Raw genomic sequence first — 21,276 nt, 5'->3', positions numbered from 1 at the left:
TTTAAACTAGGGGTGAGCGGGTTCGGATTTCTGAAATCCGAACCCCCCCGAGCCCCCCCGATCTGAGGCAGATCCGAGTCAGGCTCGACTTTTCCCGCCTGACTCGGATCTGAAATCGAGGCAAAACGTCATCATCCCGCCTTCCGAGTCTCGCGGGTTTTGGATCCTATATAAGGTACCCGCGTCGGCGCCATTTTCTCACTCGGCTGTGGACAGTGAAGAGGGAGGGTGGGAGTTAGGGCTGTGTAGTGTAGTGTAGTGTAGTGCTGCTGTTGTCCACTACTTCAAAGTCCATAGGGGCTGGCTGTGTTGTGCTGTGCTGCTGTTGTTAATAGGGGCTGTGTCCACTACTTCAAAGTCCATAGGGGCTGGCTGGACTGTGTTGTGCAGTCAGTTCTCCATAGGGGCTGTGTCCACTCCAAAGTCCTGTGCAGTGTCCCAGTCCTAAAGGGGTGCTGTAGTGTTGTCCAGGGGGTGCTCTGTCCATCAGGGGTGCTCCCCCCAAGTGCTAAAAAAATAATATATTTTCTGTGTTTGTGAATTGTGTGCGCAGTAGCTGCACGTGCATCAACAAAGTAGTGCCAAGCGTGCGCCTGTGTCATAAGTAAAGGGCCGGCTGGCTTGACCGTTAAGGGTGCTGTAACCCCCGAAAGTACACTCCAGTCCAAACCAAAAACAAAATTATTTTCTGTGTTTGTGAATTGTGTGCGCAGTAGCCGCACGTGCATCAACAAAGTAGTGCCAAGCGTGCGCCTGTGTCATAAGTAAAGGGCCGGCTGGCTTGACCGTTAAAGGGTGCTGTAACCCCCGAAAGTACACTCCAGTCCAAACCAAAAAAAAATTATTTTCTGTGTTTAGCCGCACGTATATATCAAATCGATATAACATAAATGGAGGACCAAACTTTCTCCGATAAAAATAAAATAGAGAAAGATCAAGAACCACTTCCTCCTAGTGCTGAAGCTGCTGCCACTAGTCATGACATAGACGATAACATGCCATCAACGTCGTCTGCCAAGGCCGATGCCCAATGTCATAGTAGAGGGCACATACAATCCCAAATGGCAAAGTTCAGGAAAATGACCTTGAAAAAGACATTTAAATCAGCTGAAGAGAAACGTAAACTTGCCAATATGCCATTTACGACACGGAGTGGCAAGGAACGGCTAAGGTCGATCCCTAGTATGTTCATGACTAGTGGTTCAGCTTCACATGACGATGGAAGCCCTCCTCCCACTAAAAAAATCAAAAGAGTTAAGCTGGCAAAAGCACAGCGAAGAACTGTGCTTTCTAAGAAGATATCACAAATCCCCAAGGAGAGTCCAAGTGTGGTGGTGGTTGCGATGCCTGACCTTCCCAGCACTGGACGGGAACAGGTGGCTCTTTCCACCATTTGCACGCCCCCTGCAAGTGCTGAAAGGAGCACCCACAGTCCACTTGCTGATATGCAAATTGAAGATGTCACTGTTGAAGTACAACAGGATGAGGATACTGGTGTAGCTGGCGCTGAGGAGGAAGTTGGCGAGGAGGATTCTGATGGTGATGTGGTTTGTTTAAATCAGGCTCCGGGGGAGACAGTTGTTGTCCGTGGGATGAAAAAGCCCATCACGGTCATGCCTGGGCAGAAGACCAAACATTCCACCTCTTTGGTCTGGCAATATTTCTATCCAAATCCGGACAACAACTGTCTTGCCATATGTACCATATGTAAAGGTGAAATAAGTAGGGGTAGGGACGTCAACCACCTAGGAACATCCTCCCTTATACGGCACCTGCAGCGCGTTCATAAAAAGTTACTGTCAAGTTCAGAAACTTTGGCTAAGACCGTAAGCAGTCCAGGGACACCTAAATCCCGTTGTCCTGTTGTATCCAAGCGCCTGCAAACCACACCGTCAACTCCCTCCTCGTCAATTTCCTCCTTAGTCAGGATCGGAAGTAGTCCTGCAGGCCATGTCACTGGCATGACTGACTCTCCTATCCGGGATTCCTCTGGAGGATCCTGCATTGCTTTGCCTACTGCTGCCGCTGCTGCTGTTGCTGCTGCTGGGAGTCGTTCATCATCCCAGAGAGGAAGTAGGAACACCACTACTTTTACTAAACAATTGACCCTCCAACAGTCCTTAGCGAGGAGGATGAAGTACGACAGCAGTCATCCTGAAGCAAAACGTATAACTGAGGCCTTGACTGATATGTTGGTGTTAGACGTGCGTCCGGTATCCACCATTAGTGCAGTGGGATTTAGACAATTGATGGAGGTAGTGTGTCCCCGGTTCCAAATCCCGTCTAGATTCCACTTCACTAGGCAGGCGATACCGAGACTGTACAGAAACGTCAGAAAAAGTGTCCTCAGTGTCCTGAAAAATGCCGTTGTACACAATGTACACTTAACCACGGACATGTGGACAAGTGGAACAGGGCAGACTAAGGACTATATGACTGTGACAGCCCACTGGGTAGATGTATCACCTTACGCAGCAACAGCAGCAGCGTCACCAGTAGCAGCATCTCAGAAACGCCAGCTCGTTCCAAGGCAGGCTACGCTGTGTATCACCGGTTTCAGTAAGAGGCACACCGCCGACAACCTCTTAGAGAAACTGAGGGAAATCATCGCCCAGTGGCTTACCCCACTTAGACTCTCCTGGGGATTTGTGATATCTGACAACACCACCAATATTGTGCGGGCATTACATCTGGGCAAATTCCAGCACGTCCCATGTTTTGCTCACACAATAAACTTGGTGGTGCAGAATTTTCTGAAAAGCGACAGGGGCGTGCAGGAGACGCTTTGGGTGGCCCGAAAAATTTCTGGCCACTTTCGCCATTCAGCGACTGTGTGCCGAAGACTGGAGCGCCAGCAAACACTCTTGAACCTGCCCCGCCATCACCTGAAGCAAGAGGTTGTGACGCGGTGGAACTCAACCCTCTATATGCTTCAGAGGATGGAGGAGCAGCAAAAGGCCATACAAGCCTATACATCCACCTATGACATAGGCAAAGGAGGGGGTATGCACCTGACTCATGCGCAGTGGAGAATGATTTCCGTGTTGTGCAAGGTTCTCCAGCCCTTCGAACTTGCCACACGTGAAGTCAGTTCAGACACTGCCAGCTTGAGTCAGGTCATTCCCCTCATCAGGCTTTTGCAGAAGCAGCTGAAGAAAGTGAAGGAGGAGCTAAGACGGAGCGATTCCGCTCGGCATGTGGGACTTGTGGATGAAGCCCTTCATTCGCTTTGCCAGGATTCCAGGGTGGTCAATCTGTTGAAATCAGACCACTACATTTTGGCCACCGTGCTTGATCCTAGGTTTAAAGCCTATGTGGTGTCTCTCTTTCCGGCCGACACAAGCCTGCAGAGGTGCAAAGACCTGCTGGTGAACACACTGTCAGCTGAAGCGGAACGTGACACGTCAACGGCTCCTTCTTCATTTTCTCCCGCAACTGGGGCTGCCAGGAAAAAACTTAGGTATCCTAAGCAACCCGCTGGCGGTGATGCAGGGCAGGCAGGACCAAGTTTGGACATCTGGTCCGGACTGAAGGACCTGGCAACAATTTCTGACATGTCTACTGTCACTGCATATGATACTGTCACCATTGACAGAATGGTGGAGGATTACATCGGTGACAGCATCCAAGTAGGCATGTCAGACAGTCCATACCTGTACTGGCAGGAAAAAGAGGCAATTTGGAGGCCCCTGTACAAGCTGGCTCTATTTTACCTGAGTTGCCCCCCCTCCAGTGTGTACTCCGAAAGAGTGTTTAGTGCAGCCGGGAACCTTGTCAGCGAAAGGCGTAGGAGGTTGCTTCCACAGAATGTGGAGAAGATGATGTTCATCAAAATGAATTATCAGCTCTTCCAGGGAGTCCAGCCTCCAGAAGGTACAGAGGGACCTGTGGTGGTGGATTCAAGTGGGGACGAGTTAATACTTTGTGAGGATGAGGATGTACACACTGAAGAGGGTGAGGAATCGGTGGATGAGGAGGATGAGGATGACATCTTGCCTCCGTAGAGCCAGTTTGTGCAGGGACACATTAATTGCCAGCTTGTTTTGTGGGGGCCCAAACGAACCAATCATTTCAGCCACAGTTGTGTGGCAGACCCTGGCGCTGAAATGATTGATTTGTTAAAGTGTGCATGTCCTGTTTATACAACATAAGGGTGGGTGGGAGAACCCAAGGACAATTCCATCTTGCACTTCTTTTTTTTCTTTGCATTATGTACAGTTTGGGGCCTAGTTTTTCTAACTGCCATCCTGTCTGCCACTGCAGTGTCACTCCTAGATGGGTCACGTGTTTGTGCCGCCCACTCGTGTCGCTTAGCATAGTCATCCAGCTACCTCGGTGCAACCTTTTGGACATAAAAACACTATTGTGAGGTGTGAGGTGTTCAGAATAGACTGGAAATGAGTGGAAATTAAGGTTATTGAGGTTAATAATAGCATAGGAGCAGAGAAACCAACAAATTCTGTGATTTTAGCTGTTTTTATGCTTTTTTAAAAAAAAATACAGATCCAAAACTCAAAACCCAGAACCCAAAACACGGAAGGGTGGTTTTGGCAAAACCAATCCAGATCCAAAACACGAAGAAAGATCCAGATCCAAAACCAAAACACAAAACACGAAAAGTGGCCGGTGCACACCCCTAGTTTAAACATTTTTGGTGGTCATTTGTATGTGCAAAAATACGTCTCCTCAGAGCTGTATTGTAAAGATACCTGTAAGTCAAAATCAGATGCATTTCCATAGGGTGTTGACTTCTCCACGTTATACAGTAGATATGTGCGCCAACCCCCATGTTTTGTTTTTGGACCTGGATCTTCCCTGGTTTTGGTTCTGGATTGGTTTTGCCAAAACCTCACCTCCGTGTTTTGTTTTTCGGTTTTGGTATTGGATCTGGATTTTTTCTTAAAAAATCATAAAAACAGCTAAAATCACATAATTTGGGCCTGTTTTTGTTCCTACAGTATTAACCTCAATAACATTTATTTCCACTCATTTCCAGTCAATTTTGACCACCTCACAGCTCACTATATTGTTTTCATCCGGTTTAGCCCCCAAAAAAGCACCAAGCTAGCTGGCTGATTAAACTATGCAGCAGCAGTGTGGCAGTTCAACATCCAACATGGCACATCAGGAAACAAATGTTTTTATTATTCAAGAGAGGCCTGAGGGAGTTGGAGTGTGTATGTAGTTGAAGGCAGGGACAGAAAGGGTTTGGTAGTAAATTTAATTTCATTTTTTTATTCCAAAGTAAAGTTATGAGTGAGAAGGGGAGGGGAGGAGGCATTTACAAAAATATATTTTACTCATTCACATCAGTCCTTGCCCCAGAAGAAACCTTGAGTGCCATTCCTGCTGCTGGGAGTGGATTTTCTCATCACAGAAGGGGACCAGAAAGACTTCTAGTAGCGCTTTCCACATGAAAAAGCAATTTCCAACCTGTACAGGGATATTAAAAAAACATTGGCCCTCATTCAGAGCCACTCGCAAACAGCAGTACGCTCGTTGCGTTCCGATGTTGAATAACCGCGCATGCGTCGGTGTAACACTGCGCATGTGCGTACGGCAGATTGCGAGTTTTTTTTGTCTCGTTCGTCAAATAGCGTACAGGAAGTGACATGTCAAATGTGATTGACAGAACAGGGCGTTTTTGGGTGTTGACGGGGGTGGAGATGGAAAAACGCAGGCGTGGCGAGGCGTTTTTGGGGCGTACATACATTAGCAAATGCGAGCGTAAAATGTGTTCGGACCGACTCATACGTCACTGGATGATCCTCTTTCCCTTCAAAATGCTTGCACAGCTTAGGGGCTGGATTACTCGACCACATTGGCGATGGCCTTCTCCTCCGTCCCGGGACTCCACGATGTTGTTGCGATTAATCACGGGAGGGCTGAAAAGCAATTAGTGTTGGATTGAAAACCGGCTTGGTATGTGGTTTGAAATCAGTTTTTTGGGATAGCACAAAACCGTACGCAGGTGGAACTCAGAGCTGCTAATGTCAGGATGACACAATCAATTTGCGTACATTTGTGGGGGTTTATTTTGCCCTCAATTTGCCTATTGTAACAATAATGTCATCATGTTTTAATTTTCGCACCATTTTATTTTTGCCTCTTGAATTTGCCTCGTTATATGATTTTTTAAACGTTCCTTAAAGAGCCCATTTTTTTTTTTTTTTTTTTCCTTTTGGTCCAGGATTAAATGTAACCCATTTGTACAATAATTTCACAATCCAATGTCAGATTTTTGATGTCAATTTATTGCTCAAACAAAAAAAAAATAATTAAAAAATTGGGGACATCTTTTTTTGCCAAAGATATGTCCCAAAATCAAACAAATTGGCCCAACATAACTGTTGACATAAACATACAACAAAAATTTAAAAACATTTCACAAGAAAGGAGAGGGTAGTCTTGACCAGAAAGGAATATGAGCCAAGCACAGAAGGATTGTGGGAAAAGTCACCATTGCTGTCACCGTTTTTTCACCCGTTTGGATGGGGGAGGGAGGGCGCCAGACCGGGTCCGGGATGTCATCGGGCTGTCCAGAGGCAGGTGTTGTGGCCTCTGGACTAGGCACAGGGCTAGGCACATTTGGAGGATTGGCTGATGTTGTGCCAGAGGTGGAGGATCCTGATGTTCCGGCAGGAAGGGAGGTCGGCTCCACCATGTGCTGGCGAACGAGCTGCTCCAGGGCATTGGCGATGTGGATGTTGGCCCTGGTATTTTCCGCCAGGGCCTGACCAATGGTCACGTTGGCCGCAGCATTTTGCTCCAGGGCCTCAGCCACCCGTAGCAGACTGGCGTCCATCCTCTGCAGAATCTCCGTATGGAAATCCGATTTGAAATTGAGTTCTGTGAGGGGGATTGCCCTGGACTGGCTTCTGCAGGGTCCTCAGCCGGATGTACTGGTTCCTCCCCTGCCGAGCCAGCAGAAATTCGGCGGCCAAGGCTCCCCTCTGGAGCAGACTCATCCGCCTGTGTCTCTGATAGGAAAAAAGAGAAAAGACTCACATTAGAATCTACATATTGGCACAATAACATTTCAGAGTTGGTGACATCAAAAGATTTACCTGGGACAACATGAGGAGCCGCAAAGTCTGGCATGTCCGTATCCATGTTGGACACGCCAAACACCTCCACAGGCTGCACACACCCCTGTGCCAGCTCTTCTAAATCCGTCAACTCCAATGACACAGGGGTGGGACCCCCACCTGTCCCCCTTGCATGCCCAGCCCTGTCCGCGAGTTTTTGCTTTAGGCGATATTTGAAGTCGCCCCATCTGTGGGAAAAAATGGAAGCCATTATCCTTTTGTTTAAAATGGTGTTTGTTTTTAGGGGGGGCAAGTGTTTACTTACCGCCATTTGACATCCCGGGCTAGACGGACATAATCACCCACCCTATTGACAGCAACGGCTACCTCTTCCCACATTCTCCCCTTCTGGCTTAGACTCATATTCCTGTCTGCCTGTGGCAGGATGTCCACACACTTCTGTATCAAAACCTCCATCTCCTTTCTTGTGAAATGTGGCTGCCTTTTTTTTTTGGCAGCTTTGGCCGGAATACTGGGCCCAGCAGCCTCTTCCATGTCATCCTCCTCACCTATTTGTGTAAATATTCAGATTTCACAAAATCACAACTTGCCCAATCTTATGTTTCAAATTAATCATTGATACAAAATGCATGAAAGACTTACCGCCTGACTCTTGGGCATTGTTTCCCTGGTCTGTCGCCATGTCTGAGGTCCAAACAAGAAATACACCAGAATTTTAATGTGTTTTCGTGACGTATTTATACATGCGTCCTTATTTTGCGGCCGCATCATTGATTGTGCGTTCCTATGATCCCTCCTTAATTTGTGCGGGAAACGAAACACTATTTATGGCTTGGTGTGTCTCGAGTCGAGGTGGCGTTTTTGGATTGTTGGAGGTTACCTTGGCTGGAGTTTATTGTTTGCGGATAAAGGAGTTGGCGGTTGGAGATTATTTTGTTTGGTAGATTTGCGTTTTTATTTTCCGTTCTCTTTTTTGGTTTTTATTTTTTTGACCTCGTTTCTTGATTTGGTAAGTTTTGTGAAGTCTAACTTTTGATCAATTGTTGTTTCATTGTGTTTCTTCTTTTTTTTAATTTTTGGATCCATAATTTCATATATTTTAGCTTTTGATTAATTTCGGACCCAAAGACCTTTTGATTTGGACTCTTATATATTTGCTCTTGGTAAGTCCATTTTTTATCTTGTATTTGTGAACTAATTAGCGCATTTTTCACAGTTTGTATAGTGACTTGTATTTGCGAACTAATTAGCGCATTTTTACTACTTACTATTGTGACTTGTATTTGCGAACTAATTTGCGCATTTTTACTACTTACTATTGTGACTTGTATTTGCGAACTAATTTGCGCATTTTTACTACTTACTATTGTGACTTGTATTTGCGAACTAATTTGTGCATTTTTACTACTTACTATTGTGACTTGTATTTGCGAACTAATTTGCGCATTTTTAAATGTTTATTAATCATTTTAAATTTTTTGTGGTTGCCCTTTCGCTTTTTAGGCAAACATTTCAACCCATTTTGATGTACTGTGTGCAATGTCATTTTGCTCTTTTGCCAAATGTGTGTTTCGCATATTTTAAGTTTTGTCTAGCACAAAATTTAGAAACAAAAATGCACAGAGTGAAATTTGTCAAATTATTTTTGTGATTAATTTCAGTTTGGACGTATCATGACAATACCCCGGCATGTAAGCAGCAATGGATGGTATCATCAAGCTAAGTTGTTTTGAATTTTCTTTTGGGGTGGGTCCAAAGCCTTACATTACAATCTTGCCATTTCAGGTTGATCTAGGGCGGATTGTTCTGGCCATGCTCCCGGAAGCCGACCAACCTCAATCTCGTCCCAGGCGTAGGCATCGTAGGCGTGCAAGGCCCCAGATATTTCGAACACGTGTCACCCTTTTGGAATGCCCGATGATGAGGTTTTAAGACGCTACCGTCTTCCTCCCAAAATCATCATAGACACTCTCTCATTAATAGAGAGTGATCTTGAGCGGCAAATTGACAGTCCTACAGCAATACCACCACTTACGCAATTTATGGCGGTGTTACATTTCTGTGCCTCAGGATCGTTTCAAACAACAGTGGGAATAGTGGCGGGCATCTCACAATCCTCCTTTTCCCGGATCCTGAGGGCAGTGATGGAGGCACTTTTCAAGCACCTCCATCGTTTTATTCAAATGCCTTTGGATATGGATGCCCTTAGTGTGGCCAAGGCCAATTTTTACCAAATAGTTGGCTTCCCACACATCATAGGGGTTGTGGATGGTACTCACATACCACTTCAGCCTCCAGCACGGCTGGAGGCCATATTTTGAAACTGGAAACACTATCACTCCCTGAATGTAATGGTGGTATGTGATGCCTCCCTCCAGATCCTGTCCCTGAATGCAAAATTACCAGGAAGTGCACATGACTCCTTCGTCATCCGGCAATCAGGGATATGGCACAAATTAAACAACCTACAAGCTGGTGATGCGTGGCTTCTGGGTAAGTGGAGACCTTTAGTACATAACAATGTTAAGCTTGATACACAGTGATCCTGATGTTGTCTATTCTTTTTCACAGGAGACAGTGGATACCCTTGCATGCCCTGGCTGCTCACTCCTTATTTGGCTCCCACACCAGGTCCACAAAGTGAGTTTAATACCGCACTTACAGCCACCAGGCAAGTGGTGGAGCGCTGTATCGGCCTTTTAAAAGGCCGATTCAGATGCCTCCACCGCTCTGGTGGCGAGCTCATGTATTTTCCGGATATGGTTTCGAAAATTGTGGTCCTGTGTGGGATCTTTCACAACATCGCCATAAGGAGTGGTGTTCCAATGCAGCCAGAGGATACCTTACCTGAGGATGGCCCCCCCGAGGTTGGTCGGAGGTCAGTATGTGGGGGGGCCATACGCGATGATGTGGTGGCCCGATATTTTAGGTAATTATTGATCAAACAGTGTGTATACCCAATGTGTTACAGTTTTTTAACGTTCATCTTTTTTTATATTAATTCTTGCACCATCTTCTGTTTGTTTGCATAATCTTTGGCACTCCCACGATGACTACTTCCTGCTACACTTCAAAAACCTTTCTGTGGAAACTTCGGGAATATATTCTGACACCAATATTGCAACGCCATATTTTTGAAATCATGTGGGCATGGACCTTCGTCAACCAGTTCTTGATTTGTTGTGTGTTTGTTTAGTGTTTTTGGTATGTGGTGTTTTTCTGATTATCACTGTGTGTTTTGTTTGTGAGTGACCACTTTGTATTTTGATTTCTGTTGTGAATAAATATTTGGAGAGTGTAATTTGTTTCCTTTTTGGGCACGTTAGAAGCAAGTGTAAACAAAATCCCAAACGTTAATTTTACCTAAGGGGTAACCCAGTAATGAAGCAAGTGGAGCTAAAATGTAATATGTTTTCGGGGTACTAACCAACACAACAAGGAATCGTGTACTATCAGTTGCCTTCGTAAGATTGTCCTAAGCAGTTTGGCCACCAAATAGGAACCTGAAAAATGGTGTAAACTATCATGTTGACCACCACAAAAAAGGAAAATGACATTGGTACTGGGAGGTGTTTCTTGTGCCTGTTTGCATTCAAAATACAACACACAATCTGTAGTGAGATTCTGGGGCAAACCTTGCTTGAAGAGTCTACTTATGTCAGTGTAAAGAATCTTGGATTTACTCCAAACGCATGAGACAGAGCTTGATTTTAAACAGATTTATTAAGAAACAATTTGTAAAAAAAAAAAAAAAAAACCTAATTCCTAAGGAGGACCAACAGATGGTCAAGGCCCTGCATTAGCCCGGTGACCTGCTCCCGCATACGGCCCACACAATTCACAATCTCTTCCCGACGCCTCTGTTCCTCTGTGGGTGACAAAAGTTTGGGGATTAATAAATCGATAATGAAGCAACATTGTAAAAAAACAAAAAACAAGCAAACAAAAACTTACAAGCTTGTGGGCCAAAAAAACATTACACGGATAAAACCCAGCACCCCAAAATGTCGTATGCCAAAAATACAAGGGCCCTAAAAAAAGGCACACAGGTGTGATATGTGTATGGTGACATCAGCAGGAACAGGTAAAGACAACCCCCAAAAATACCCTAAGGCGAAAAAAAGACAAAAAAAATGGGGACGACACATGATTACATACAAACAGTTTGTGGTGTCCAAAATAAACTTTAAAAACATACCGTTCTCCAAAACGACAGAGCCAGAAGCCACTCCCTGGACCACCTCGGAGGTGGCTACATTCCCCAACCCGAGGGGCAAGGTGTTTTCGCGATCCTGGGAGGGGGTATTTGCAGGAGGGACGGATGGAGGAGAGGGGGAATTGGGCTGGAGGGGAAGTAGGCCTGAAATTTCGGCCATAGGGTCTGGGGAGGAGGGGGTAATAGAGGAATTGGGGGTTGAAGAGAGGGGCCGGGACCGGCGTCTTGTGTGGCGATGCCGCCGTAGTGTTTGCTGTGCCCCTAAAAAATGACCAAAAAATTGTTGTTAGTTTCAACAGGAAACCAAAAAAAACCAAAAAAAAAAAACCACAAAAAAAAAACAAACATAATAGGACAGACATGAAAACATGCACATGCAGATATGACTACAATGACTCAATAGGACAGACATGAAAACATGCACATGCAGATATGACTACAATGACTCAATAGGACAGACATGAAAACATGCACATGCAGATATAACTACAATGACTCAATAGGACAGACATGAAAACATGCACACGCAGTTAGGGCCCACAAGATAAACTTGAAAACCACAGTCCAGAACACTTACTTTCCGCAATCTGCATGCGAAAGCATGCCAGCAAGCGGGGCGTCCGCCGGTGCAGGTCCGACCACCTGCGCTCCAGCTGGCCAATATGTCGGTGTGAGCCGAAGGAGCGCAGGCGTCGATGTACCTCCGCATATGCGGAACGCTTGCGCCTATTGGAGATGGGTGGAGGCTGACTGGTGATCCTCCTGTCCATCACCTCCGTCAGCACCAGCAGTTCGCGCCTGGTGAATGCGGCGGATCTCATGATGGCAATGGTGTTTTTTTGACAAAATATTTTTAATAAAGCACCCCAAAAAAATTTGATTGGCTAATGTATTTGGGAAATTAACAGGACCAATTCTATTGGTTAGTGTATGAGTCATGTGTTCGACAGGGCCAGAAATCTCTTGAGAGTTATGATAGGCTTGATGCAGTGACATGCGTAAGCAAATTTAAATAAAGAAATGAACCACTGAAAAATTGTGGGGAGACAAACAAATAGAACAATTGTTTAATTGGGGCTAACATGTCTTTTGAACAATAAAAGCGAAGGTTTCAGCCGTACGTATTCTGCGAGCAAATACAAACACGGACAAGATTAAAGTTTATTGCATTGTGTTGAAAAAAAAAAAACAATTAAGCTAATTGATACATTGATTGGCATGATACGATTGAGGGAGGTAGGCCGAAAAAACGAGCAGGTAATCGGAATCTGACAGTCCCACTTCCGGTTTGTACTTGTGCGTGCGTTCCCTTCAAGCCATTTCGGGGATGTACACTCGCTATTTGGCACGCTCGTTAGTCAGAGGAGGGGTCGCCTGAGTTTGGGGCGGATTTTTAGCTGCGTAGGAAAATACGAGCGAGTGCTTGAATTTAAATATTTTTTTACGTACGGCGAACGTGCGTACGCCCACTTGCGAGTGGGTCTGAATGAGGGCCTTAGTTAGTGGCCTCCAAACTGCCACTTTTTCACTGGTGGTGTGACTAACAAGGACACAGAAAAAATTGTTTTTATTTTTTTTACACTGGGATGAAGAAGAGCACCTGTGATGGAAAGAGTAACCCCTGGACAACACAGCAGAACAGCCAGCCCCTATGGACAACAGCCAGTCAGTCCCTATGGGTTACAGCCAGCCAGCCCCTATGGACAGGGCAATAGCAAGCCAGCCCTTATATGGATTAATATGGACAACAGCCAGCCAGCCCCAATGGACAACAGCCAGCCAGCCCTTATGGACAGGATAACCTCAAAACAGCCAGCCAGCCCCTATGGACTACAGCCAGCCCCTATGGATAACAGCCAGCCAGCCTCTATGGACAGGACAACTTCAATTATGCACAACAGCAGTCCAGCACAACCTCACAAGTCACAATGCACAACAGCAGGGCAGCACAGCTACCAGCACAACCTCACAAGTCACAATGCACAACAGCAGCGCAGCACAGCTACCAGCACAACCTCACAAGTCACAATGCACAACAGCAGCGCAGCACAGCTACCAGCACAACCTCACAAGTCACAATGCACAACAGCAGCGCAGCACAGCTACCAGCACAACCTCACAAGTCACAATGCACAACAGCAGCGCAGCACAGCTACCAGCACAACCTCACAAGTCACAATGCACAACAGCAGCGCAGCACAGCTACCAGCACAACCTCACAAGTCACAATGCACATCAGCAGCGCAGCACAGCTACCAGCACAACCTCACAAGTCACAATGCACAACAGCAGCGCAGCACAGCTACCAGCTCCATCCCTTTTCACTCTCCACAGCCAGAATGAAAAATGGTGGCCAACGCGGGACCTTTATAGAATCCAAAACCCGCGAGAATCGGGATGATGTATTGCCTCGTTTTGAGATCCGATTCAGGCAGGAAAACCAGAGGCGGCTCGGATCTGACTCCGATCCCTTAAGTTCGGGTGGGTTTGGATCTCTGAGATCCGAACCCGCTCATCTCTATTATACAGTACTGAACTTGCACCTCATAAATGCTACTTACTGCTTCACCCTCTGGAAATACTATCCATCATTATGTGTTATTATTTTTCCAATTTGTCCTCACAGTTTTTGCATTGTCACCTTTGTTATTGATGTGTTGTTACTATACTATACATGTACTTCTGCTACAATACACTGATTGCTTGCCATATTTCTCCATACCACACCTTCATTGTTCCTTCCCTGTATTGATATATTATTGTTGGTCCCTCTGTTACCTTACAGGTTTATCAAGTAAACTTGCATAGAGAATGAAGCCCAGCACGTAAATAAAAAGGAACAGACATAGTGTAATTATTTTACAACCATATATTAAATACACAAAATAAACAAAGACGATGCTTGTACATCAGAAAAAAAGATTAAACTGTTTATTTGAAACCAGTGTCCTTATATCAGTATTCACTACTGAAAGTAACCATCCTGATAAGTTCCAACACATTTCATCATTTGGATAAACCCTGATGAAGTCATAGGTTTAACCACAGGACAAAATGCATAGTATAATCTTAACTATGTTTTAAATAAATAATAAGAGTGAGGGCACATTGGGCCTATATTTATTATGTGTGTCTGTCCACATATATTTGAATCTTTTCTTTATGTTGGTAAAAAATTGTACTTACTTTCTCAACCTCTGGGAATTCAGTGGAGATTCAGGTGGACAATGCTACGAATGTGTAATAGCAGCCACACACTTGTGAAGTAATGCCATTATTTCTGGAATTACAGAATGGGTGCGGGCCATGATGACGTGATTCACAGTAGATCGGATCATCCAACTTCCAGTCTGTCCAGTTCACTAAGGAATCCATGAGGATTGAATACTCTCCCCTAAATTCTTGAGTCTCCTGGACATTCTGGGAGAGCAGGAAAGTATGGATAGGATAGAACTCTGCCTGGGAAGTGCAAATTTCATTATCCTAAAAGTATAGTCTGAAGCCTGAATGCACCCACCTCCAAGCTTGTGTAAAAAGATATTTTTACTTTGGGAAGCCTCTATGGTAACCCACACAGTCGCAGCTTGTGAATACATTCTTTCGTTTCCTTCTTTCTTATTTCCTTGTCCCAAATGAAACCTTATATAAATCATATATACTGTATAGCTAATATAAGACGGTTGAGTGTACTCAGGGCCTGATTCTGCAAGGATCATAATTGCAAAGCTGCCCCCAGACTATAGATATGATGTATGCACGCAGGCTATAGATATGATGTATGCACGCAGGCTATAGCTGTGATGTATGCACACAGGCTATAGATATGATGTATGCACGCAGGCAGCTTTGCAATTGCGATTCTTGCAGATGTAGTAATACAGCAGGAGACATCACGCCTCATGCTGCATTACCTATTCGAGCTGCGTTACCCAATGCAGCATCGTATACTCTGCGGGAACATCGGACGGCTAAGAAGACCCATGGGGTCAAGCAAGTCGGCCGCCGCAGATGAGAGGAAGAGGCCAGGAAATCCCGTCAGCTGACGGAGATCTTGGTCTCTTCCCTCCCTCCCAACGGTGGCCTCACGCCTCCGTTTCGGGAAACGGAGGTTGTGGCCAACCCCTCCCTGCCCACAAACGGCAGCAGACTGTCAATCAATGACGGTCTGCTGCCAGTCTATGCGCGGGATTGCAGATCGGTTCTGCCCATGTGCTGAACGGGTCAGACGCCTGCGCAGATTCCCGATAATTGGGAATCTGCGTTCAGCAGAGACATCAGGCCCTCAGTCCACATTCAGCAAATAATTATGAAAGCTTTTATCATGTACAATAAGCACAAATTAGCTCCCTGAAAAAGTTTTCGTTATGTATCTTATAGTTATGTTCCTGTACTAATTTAATAGATGATAACTTATGTAGATGGTAGTGCTAATAATACTTACAATGATATGAATGTCATGTACAAATATTAGAAGGTAATTTTTTTTCTCAGGACCTTCGAGGAAGTGTGGTGAGAATCTGTAAATTCTTGGGGCAGGAGTTAGATGACGCACAGATTGACTCGGTTGTAGAACATTCTGCATTCAAAGCCATGAAGGAGAACAAGATGTGCAATTGGAGTCTTATGTCCCCAGATGTACTGGATCATTCTAAAGGATCCTTTTTACGCAAAGGTATATGGCAAACTTGCTTCCAAAATATTAGTGGTTAAGTCATATTTGCTAACTGTAACTGTTTGTACTGTATACTAGCTACCAGGGAATTTGTTTTCTCTTACATTCATAAACTAACATAGGGCCTGATTCTGACCCGGTCGCAAGCACTGTGCGTTCGCAACCGGGTTGATGGTGGGCCAGTGAGCATGCGCGAGATCCGGATAGCGACGGGCAATCCGTCGCTCCGGGTCTCTTACCAAAGGGGGCGTGCTGTCAATGTCGAGTGACAGCATGCCCCTTTGGTGGGCGGACCAGGGGAGTGGCTGCCCAAACTGAGGCGTTCCCATGTGAAGTGGTATAGATTTCTTGACCATCGCGACCATCTTCCTGGCCGCTCGCTATAGCTGTGGGTGGTCACCCACAGCTATGCGAGCGGCCAGGAGGCCGTTCTAAAAAAAAAAAAAAAAAAAAAACGGCCCTGATTCAGAGCGTCCGGCTCTGAATCAGGGCCATAGTTCAAACTAACCCCTGGATTCTTACACAAACAAAGTGAAGAAGATAAATAATGACATATATATTGGTAGGGGTCTAGTATATTTAGTTAACATTCAGAATGTCGACAACATAATGTCAACATTTAACATGTCAACAATTCCATTGTGAATGTCGCCAGTTACAATGTTGTCAATGGGATTTAGGGCTTAATTTATCAATGAGTTTTAAGAGATTTTTCTCTTGTTACATATGTAAATGCTGCTTCTGCTATTTAACACTCCTTACAGCGCTGTTTTTCTGCGGCGCTATTTCGTTTTCTGACTGCCATTAAAAATCTATTGGAAACTATATTTAACAAGTGGTATTTTGATTTCTCCCTGGTGCAGTTGCTGTTATCTAGCACTGATGAGCGAATGCACTTTGGCAGCTGTGTTTCCTGGCAATTGTGTTTAGGCAAGGCGCTGAGGTATGTGATTGTGCATCCGTCCATCAAAATGTCGCCGCAACACTGAAGCCCGGTGTCCGCTCTTACAGTCCATGTGCCGGAATACTGTACTGTCAGCGCATGTGCCGAAATACTGTACTGCCAGAGCAGGTGCCAGGATACTGATCTGTGAGCTCATGTGCTGGAATACTGCACTGTCAGCTCATGTGCCGGAATACTGTACAGTCGGCGCATGTGACGGAATACTGTACTGTCAGCACATGTGCCAGGATACTGATCTGTCAGCGCATGTGCCGGAATACCTTACTGTCAGCGCATGTGCCGGAATACCTTACTGTCAGCGCATGTGCCGGAATACTGTACTGTCAGCACATGTGCCAGGATACTGTACTTTCAGCGCATGTGCCGGAGTACTGTGCTGTCAGCACATGTGCCAGGATACTGTACTGTCAGCGCATATGCCAGGATACTGTACTGTCAGCGCATGTGCCGGAATACTGTACTGTCAGCGCATGTGCCGGAATACTGTACTGTTAGCGCATGTGCCAGAATACTGTGCTGTCAGCACAAGTGCCGGAATACTGGGCCTGATTCAGACCTGGTCGCAAGCGCTGAGCGCTCGCAACCAGGTCGATGGTGGCCCAGAGCGCATGCGCATGACGGAGCCAGCTCTGTCGTGCACATGCGCGAGACCCGGATAGTGACTGGCAATCCGTTGCTCCGGGTCTCACACCAAAGGGGGCGTGCTGTCGATGTTGAGTGACAGCACACCCCCTTTGGTGGGTGGGTCGAGGTGGTGGCTGCCCAGACTGAGGCGTTCCTATGGGAATGCCTACCGTTTGGGGGTGGCCCCACTGACATCACGTGGTCAGTGGGAGAGCTTTCAGCTTTGTTAGAGCCGAAAGCTCTCTGGGTCTTGCAGCAACGAGACCCTACCACAAGGGTGTCGTCGTAAGCCCGATGGTCGCGATGGTCTTGACCATTGCGACCATCATCCTGGCCGCTCGCATTAGCTGTGGGTGGCAGGAGACCGCTCCATAAAAAAAAAGACGCCCTGATTCAGAGCGAGTGCTCTGTCAGAGCGTCCGGCTCTGAATCAGGGCCTCTGTGCTGTCAGAGCATGTGCTGGAATTCTGAACTGTCAGCGCATGTGCCGGAACACTGAACTGTCAGCGCATGTGCCAGATATGGGCATCGCTGACTAGTTGCCTTCATTCATCAGCGGATGTGTTAAAAAAATGGTATGTTAAAAAAAAGCATGCGTGAGCAGAAATGCAAAGTATCATCAACAATAAAACTTGTATGTCACGCTATGGATGAGATGATTCTCCGCCACGAGATTAGAAGACGTGGACCCAGGTTGAGGAGGGAACAGAAGACAATGGGCCTGGATTAGTGTCTTCCTCATCCACCAGTACTGGATGTTGGTGAGACTGACCAAAGGCGTGGAGTCTAACCTACTGGGAGGTGTTCACCAGTGACCCCTCCAAGCAGGATTTGGGCATAAGCTGCACCCAGTGAGCAGGTTGCGGCCCTTTGGTCAAGTATCTGGCACAAGTCGGAAAAAATGGAAGAACACTATCACAGGGCAAGCACTGGGGAAATTTATTGAAAGATTGTACTGAAGTGGTGTACAGTACAGAGAACACACTTAGTGGTTTCAGTCGCGATGCTGGTACAGGAGATGGTATAATGAGTGGGTACTTGGATGATGTACTAAGTACACACACTGTGGCTTTAGACGCAACACTGACGCAGGAGAATGGTATCAGGAGATGGTACTTGAATGATGTACTAAGTACACACACTATGGCCTCAGAAGCAGCACAGGAAAATGGTATCATGAGATGGTGCTTGAGTGATGAACTCAGTACACACGCTGAGGATTCAGCTGTGGAGCTAGCACAGAAGATGACTCTTAATAGATTGTACTCAGAATATGTTCTGAGTACACACACCGTGGAAAACACTAGGAACAAGTCACTAGAAGGAACGGAGCTTGGAACCTGGAAGTTAACACTGGAAGTAATGATGTTTTACAGGCAACTTCCTGTTGTGCAGAGCCCAGTTATATACCCTAAGGTAGCAGTCTATTGGAGGACACTGTCAGCTGACCACAACCAACGCTACCATTGGGTAAAGGGTTAGTCAGGTGAAAACAGACTGTCTATTGCTGCGTCCATGATGGTAAACGCAGAAACCTCATCACGGAGAGAGTACATTGATGTCCTAGTGGACGCCAGGTATAATCCTCAGTGCGTCATTCGTCGTTGCACCTGGCGTCTCACCGCTCTAGAGATCAGAGGAAGCCGGCGCTGAGGTGAATAATGGTCGATCCTAGGCCAAAACCTGACATTGTTGATAAATGGAGCCCTTAATATGAAAACATAGTCTAACCTAAGTGTAACCCTAACCATAATCACAGCCTAACCCTAATCTAACCCTAACCCTAATTTCAGCCTAACTATAATGTTAACCCTAACCCTTAAATTCTATATCGACATTCTGGCTAACGACATTCACAATGTTGGCATTCTGACATGTTGGCATTCTAATTTTTAACAGTTGGACTATATACCGTTGGTAGTAGCTCTTCCAAATAAAACATTTGTCCTTTTCATGTAGAATATCTTTTAATGAATGGTCATCTCTCACTTGTCAGGTATAGTATATAGCTAAATACAGTATAAGAAAATAGACAATAGTGTAATATTGTTCACAAAAGAAATCTATTAAAAATAACATGGCAATAACATGGCATCCCAATGGGAATGCTGTGCAAAAGTCAACAACAGTCATAAAAACATCAATACAGAAGAAGATGAAATAAGCATCAAAGGATGTTGAAATACAGTAATACATTCAGGGGATTCCGAATTCCTCCTGGATGTGATCAGCGATCCAACAGATGCCAGTCTTGAGTATCTTTGTCCTTCTAGTGCAGTGATACCCAACCTCGGTCCTCAAGGCACACTAATAGTCCTGGTTTTCGTGATATCCATGATTGTGCACCCATGGTTAAATCAAAATAACTGAGGTACTAATTAAGTCACCTGTGCTCAAGTATGGCTATCCCCAAAACCTGGACTGTTAGTGTGCCTTGAGGACCATGGTTGGGAACCCCTGTTCTAGTGTATTGGTTACCAACAAGCCTGAAGGTCTAACACTCTACATTCCATTAGAACAGGGTACTGTTTCTTATTAGCACGAATCTGGACATATAAGTATACAAAATACAATTAGTACAATGAGTGCAATGTAAGTTTCACAAGGTGACCTTATGTAGGGTTTTTGGGTAGCTTTGGGGCATCATATGTAGTTTTGTAAAAATGACTTTGTTGAGACATTGGGCCTCATTCAGAGGCGGTCGTAGGATGCAAGCGGTCGTTCTGTAACAGGGCGGCCGCTTGCATACTGAACGGCCGCCTCCATGATGGTCGTTAGGCTGTGGGTTAACACCCACAGCTCTAACGACCGACAAGGGTGATGGTCGCGATGGTCAAGACCGTCGCAACCATCGGGGCTTACGACGAGACCCTAAGGTAGGGTCTCGTCAACCTTAAGCCCCAGGGAGCTTCCTGCTCTGATCGAGCAGGAAGCTCCCCACTGACATCACTGATGATGTCAGTAAGGCCGCCCCCAAACGGCAAGCGTTCCTACTGGAAGGCCTCCGTTTGGCCAGGCACGCCCCCGGCCCGCCCAGAAAATGGGGCGAGCTGTCACTCAACATCGACAGCTCGCCCCGTCTACGATGAGACCCCTAACGACGGATCACCCGTCGTTAGCCGGGTCTCATGCATGCGCACGACGGAGCCGGCTCCGTCGTGCACATGCGCTGTGGGGCAACATCGAGTTGGTCGTGAGCGCTCAGCGCTCACGACCGACTCTGAATGAGCTCCATTGTTCTTGTAGAAAAGGACTACTGTACATTTATACTGACATATCACGCTCCAGATTTGTATTTTATCACTCTGTTCTTGCAGGAACCTCTGGAGACTGGAAGAATTTATTTACAGTAGCCCAGAGCGAGTATTTCAACAAACTCTATCAGGAGAAGATGAAAGACAATAATACTTTTTATTGGGAAACATTATAATCATTGAGTCATTCTAAATCAAATGTGTCTTACTTGATCTAACCTCATATTGCATTGTAATAATATAAATATCTCCTTGATTAAAGCAAATGTCTTAGGTCTGAATACTGGGAGTTTTTTGTTGCCACAGTAAACAAGGCAAAGACCTCCAAATATCTCTTGACACATTATTTTCAATACAATTTAAAGCTTATCTGCAATATTATACATCTTAGTGGCCAGACTAAATTTGACAAATTGGTAAGTAGTTTTTCCTGTTTAAAGGGTAAATTTACTAAACTGCAGGTTTTTAGAAGTGTAGATGTTGCCCATAGTAGCCAA

The 21,276-nt window shown here is 45.6% G+C and overlaps 1 protein-coding gene across 1 annotated transcript in view; it reads left to right on the top strand.

The window, feature by feature from the left end:
- Positions 1-21,060, top strand: part of LOC148508414 (sulfotransferase 2B1-like) — an 80,668-nt gene extending 59,608 nt beyond the window's left edge. The window contains exons 6-7 of the mRNA XM_088444465.1: positions 15,757-15,937; positions 20,843-21,060. Coding sequence (XP_088300591.1) covers positions 15,757-15,937; positions 20,843-20,955 — 294 coding nt within the window. The 3' untranslated portion in view covers positions 20,956-21,060. The remainder of the gene's footprint in view (positions 1-15,756; positions 15,938-20,842) is intronic.
- The last annotated feature ends 216 nt before the right edge of the window (positions 21,061-21,276 follow it).

The sequence above is a fragment of the Taudactylus pleione genome, unplaced genomic scaffold (assembly GCF_031769625.1).
Source record: "Taudactylus pleione unplaced genomic scaffold, aTauple2 ptg000366l, whole genome shotgun sequence".
NCBI lineage: Eukaryota > Metazoa > Chordata > Amphibia > Anura > Myobatrachidae > Taudactylus > Taudactylus pleione.
This window is presented reverse-complemented; position numbering and strand designations above follow the sequence as displayed.